Below are 4,961 nucleotides of genomic sequence, written 5' to 3'. Positions count from 1 at the left end.
ACTATAAGTAATCATTTTTATCCTATACCTTTTACGAGAAATAATAGCTTATTTATGAAGCAATTTTAAGCAATACAGCATTAATCCTTATCCAATTAAATACCTTAAATGCATTGTGAATTTAACATAGATCTTTGTTTAATATGGCTCTGAACTGACTGAAAAAGCTGTGAACGTTTTATATAAAGACATACTACAGAAGGAGTACTTATATTTAGTATCAGCATTGCACTCGTGCGAAGCCAAGGCGGGTCGCTAGTAAAGTATAAAGTAAATTAAAGTAATATACTTAACAACCTTTAAGTTCAGATCACACAAAATGTTTTTAATGAAATAATTTTAGAAGGATGAAAGAACATTATATTTATTTTATCTGAAATGTTTTGAAGCCTTATTTTTATTCCTAATAATTTTAATTTTTTAAACGCTTATATGTCTATTTTTGCCTAACGAGGCCAAAACGCTAATAATTTTAATGTAAGCTTGCTTTAATTCCTCACGTTTGTCCGTTTTTTTTGCTTCGAAATATAAGAATTTTATGAGCCTATCTTGTGAGACTTAGATGGTACAAAAATTCCAATAAATAGCTTATCATCTCACGATGCAAAGGCATTTTCTTCGTTGAATCTTCGATCAATCGCGACACGTACATCGATGCAGCCGAGATTGAATGCACGTATTTTGCACGTAACAGTAGGCTGACTAAGCATTCTTTAGTGACGTCTCGCACTAAAATTCCTGATCATATGGATTTATATAGACATGTTTATACTATAAGGTCATTTATATTGTTTTAGTTATTCAGATACCTATGTCAGGTTTATAGCAATAAGCGGTGATCTACAAAAATACAATGTAAGTTTGATTTTTCGAAATTTAAATTGTATTGTTAATGAATGTATTCAATCTACTTCGCGTTCCAAGAAGAATTAGTGAAGGGATAATATATTTTGCTTATTTGTCAATGATCTGATGCGATCCATCTCTGATCTTCGATATATATGAATGCTGTCAGAACTTGAGAGCCTGAAATCACATTTCATCGGTACCAAAATATACCCGTGTATATTTGGGTATTCGGCCGGCAGCAGAGATAGAGATCGGAGCTTCTACGATGTGGAGGCGAGAATGCCACGAATTCCACTTTCAGTTTGGGCCTCGCAAGCACCGTTTTCCACCGAATTCTATGCTCTTTACAAGGCGGTTAGGCTAGTAAGATGAAGTGACTAAAAAGCTGCGACTTTTCATGACCTGAGAGCATACAGGGACTGCTGAAAAAAAGAAAGTCTTGATTACGCCAAAAGACATATCTTCAAAATATTCATCGGTAAATGGCAGGATCAACGTGATTCATCCAGTACACAAATCAGCGGTCGCAAATACATCAGAAGTTTCATAACTTCTCCTCCAATCCAACAAATCACTGGCCAGTGTGACACTTTTTGGACTGTTTGAACATTTTGAGCAGGCCCGAATAACTATGGGAACCAAGATCGATTTAACGAAATGCGAGCTTCAAATATTATTTGAAAACAAGTTAATAATGCAAAAGGCCAAGTATTTGAAGAAATAAATAATGATAAGTCATAAAAATAAAATAGAAATAGGATTTTTCTATTGTACTGGAAAGCACAATCATATACGATTATTTAAATATCATTTAATATTCGTATCTCAGAAACGAATGCAAAGCGAAGTACAGTGTCAACGCAAATTTTATACCAAAAACACTAAGAATTCATATGTTATATTATAAAAGTGCGTCAGAAATAAATTGAACTAAAATTATAGTTCATATTTTTACTTTTTTAACGTCAAAATGGTCACTGTAACCTATCTATGATGAATTTTTTCAGATATTTTAATTCCGTAATATTATTAATTTGAGCAACAATGGTCAAAGCAATTATGTTCTCTATTTTATATTCGAACTAAACCAGGATGCTCTGTGAGCTCTGCGCACCCTCTAACGTCAACTGCAAAAGTTTTGTTCGTCTACCTCAGTAACATTTATATCGTCTTTATTTCTATTACAATACTGCAGGCACACCGTCAGATCTTGCGAACTTTCATTGGACAACTTTAATTTAATAATATTACGTACTGGGTTTCACTTCTTCTTCTTTTTTTTGTCTGAACTTTCTACAGACCGAGACAAGCAGACCCGACCTCAGTTCAACTGAGGAACTGCTTGTACATCTTTGTAAGAGAGCCTTTTCTGGTTTATTGGTTTCATAAACTTACGTCTCAGAATATGGCCGCACTAGCGCACTACCGAGTTCCACATTGTTGTCAAATAACCTTCAGCGTCGCGATTAATTTTCTTATTAAAAATATGTCAATCGCTTCGCGTAATAAACGGCTGTAGTGATTCTCGATTCCTTGTCAGGTCGCAATGTTGAATCCAATGGCTTTTTACGAATCTGGATTTAAATACATAAAATATTTTAAATGATCATATTAATTAACCAATCTTAAATTATATTTTGATCGTGAATGGTATAATTTGAATAGATAACTTCATCGGCTGTACAATGATTGGCATCCGGCTGTGTGCACTCTTGGTGGCATTTTTGTGGTTAGCGGGACCGAGCGAGGCCCGGCGCAAACTCAAGCGAGACGACGTAGAAAGCTTGAAGTCAGTGGAGACTGTTGGTTTCGACGAAGATTTTGACGAGGTAAGTAAATGTAAAAATTTTCTATGATTTTTTCAATGATCTGAAATAAATAATTTTAATTTTGATTCAATTAGCCAGCCAGAAGGCTAAAAATATGTGTAGGAATAATCATGATAATTTTATATTCTACGAGTATATTTCTTATCGTATTGGCCTGAGAATCAAACGCTATACGGATATCGTGGACCAAGTAAACGAGGTGATTGATCCTTGTTTCCGTAAGGCTGTATAAATAAAATTTAAATTATAGATTAATTATTAATAACAATATTCTAGATAATACCACCGCTAAAATTTCTCCTTAAAAACTTTTTCAAAGTACATTTGATACAATATATATAATCGTATAGTTTTCGGAGTCTGCGAATAAAACTAATTATCTATGCCTTTATGTCTGTAATGTTGAAATGTTACATTTATTATTCATAGACACGTGTTATATCAAATAAGTACGTAATAAATATTATAATTAATACAACAGCCGAGGTGGCCCAGTGGCTAGAATACGTAAATCTTAACCGTAGATCGGAGAGACAGGTTCAAGGCTCGAGTTCGTCAGTTAATAAAAATATCGTGAGAAAAATAAGTGTGATAATAAATTCTGCTACATGTACATGTGCATTAATCCGCCAATTTTGCGTTGTAGAATAAGCTCCAAACCTTCTCCTAGAGGATTGACCCAGCTAAGGAACAATACCAGAGTGTTAGATCATTTGATTATAATTTGTAATCTTAAATGTAATTGACAGCACACATCTGATCGTTTACAGTTAGAGCCATGTCAATGTGGCGTGTTCATGTCACAGCAAGTGGGCATCAAGGAGGGCCGTCGTAGTCGGCCGAGAGGTCCGCCGCAGGGCGAGCCCGTGGTCACGTACGACACTGAGAGTCCAAGTTTGCCATGCGGCACTGGGGGATTTAAGCATTGCATCAGCAAATGTCTAGATGTGGTATGTATAATTCCTCTTAGCATACTCTCTGATTGTCATTATCATCATATTTAGAAAATGTTACCATTAAAATTATAATAAAGTTTTTAATATAACACTAAAGGAAATAAGTTTTTAGCTTTTCTTGTTAATAGTGTCGAGATTTCTAGCTCATTTATTCTTTCACAATCAATTCTTGAGTGTTGATACAACGTTTGATTCTTAGAAAGTGTTATGCGGATAGACAATAAAATGTGGTCTATTATGTTGGCAATCACTTCCCTCGTAGATTTTTCATTTTAATTAGTCACTGATTTACATTACCGAGAGGAATTAATAATTGCTGTACTTTCTTCGATGTGAAGAGAACGTCAGTCATTTCAGTATCATTAGTATACTGATGCATAGTAATTTAAAATAAATAAGTGCAACTTGCTTAAAAATTAAACTCTTGTAATAGAACAGTTATTTAATTTGGCAGGTTTACTGAAAATACTTTTGGTTTTAAAAATTGGTGGTAAATTGGTTTTCAGTTTACACATAACACACTTAAATAAACAAATTCTATAAACATGTTCTTTTAAAATATATACGTTACGTCTTCTGTGAAAATTCATCATAAAAAGCTCTGTTCAGAGAGATGGAGTGTAATTTTATCAACTTTCTATAAATATATTATAAATGATCTAATACATACATACTAATTAAATGATTACCTATACTTGAATTCAACATTTTCATTGATTTTATTATTAGTATGAATTTAATTTGTGCATTATAAAGAACTAATTCAATTCTTCCGCAATATTCAGATATTAAAGTACTTGCCGCGCGCCGGGCCAGTAATCTGTGGCGCAGTAGAGCGAGACGTCCGCCGAGAGAAGGCGTTCCTTTTTATCAGGAACTGCGGTGGGCAGTGGACTCCCACTAACTTTTCCGCGGGTAAAGAATTCTGCTGTACGGATGGACAGCATCACAAGTGTTAGGTTTAATTTGATGCTAATAATAGGTTAAATTATATAAATATAAAGAAATTAGACTTATCAATGTATAGTTTTAGACCATAAAATATTATATCTTTATGGATATAAACTTTAATGAATTAGTTTATTAATTTGTTCGATCATATAATATATATTTTATTTAACAATATAAGTTAAAGGATTGATTGAGAATTATCATTAAATGTTACATGATCATGATTTAATCTGTGCAAAACATCACATGAGAATATTATTGTTATCATTATTTTTATTAAGTTACGTTATGCTATCAAATATTTAATCTATTTATAAATACGAATTATTAAAAATAGTTATTAAATATGTAAGTAATTAATGCGTTATAAAATTAG

At 32.9% G+C, this 4,961-nt stretch overlaps 1 protein-coding gene across 1 annotated transcript; it reads left to right on the top strand.

Annotated features, from left to right (window-relative positions):
* The first annotated feature begins 765 nt into the window (after window positions 1-765).
* On the top strand, window positions 766-4,630 carry LOC125072383 (follicle cell protein 3C-1). The gene is made up of 4 exons (XM_047683011.1): window positions 766-855; window positions 2,515-2,678; window positions 3,449-3,628; window positions 4,420-4,630. Exons 2-4 carry the CDS (start codon window positions 2,535-2,537, stop codon window positions 4,591-4,593), a joined length of 498 nt encoding a protein of 165 aa, XP_047538967.1. The 5' UTR covers window positions 766-855; window positions 2,515-2,534; the 3' UTR covers window positions 4,594-4,630.
* The last annotated feature ends 331 nt before the right edge of the window (window positions 4,631-4,961 follow it).

The sequence above is a fragment of the Vanessa atalanta genome, chromosome 2, assembly GCF_905147765.1.
Source record: "Vanessa atalanta chromosome 2, ilVanAtal1.2, whole genome shotgun sequence".
NCBI lineage: Eukaryota > Metazoa > Arthropoda > Insecta > Lepidoptera > Nymphalidae > Vanessa > Vanessa atalanta.
This window is presented reverse-complemented; position numbering and strand designations above follow the sequence as displayed.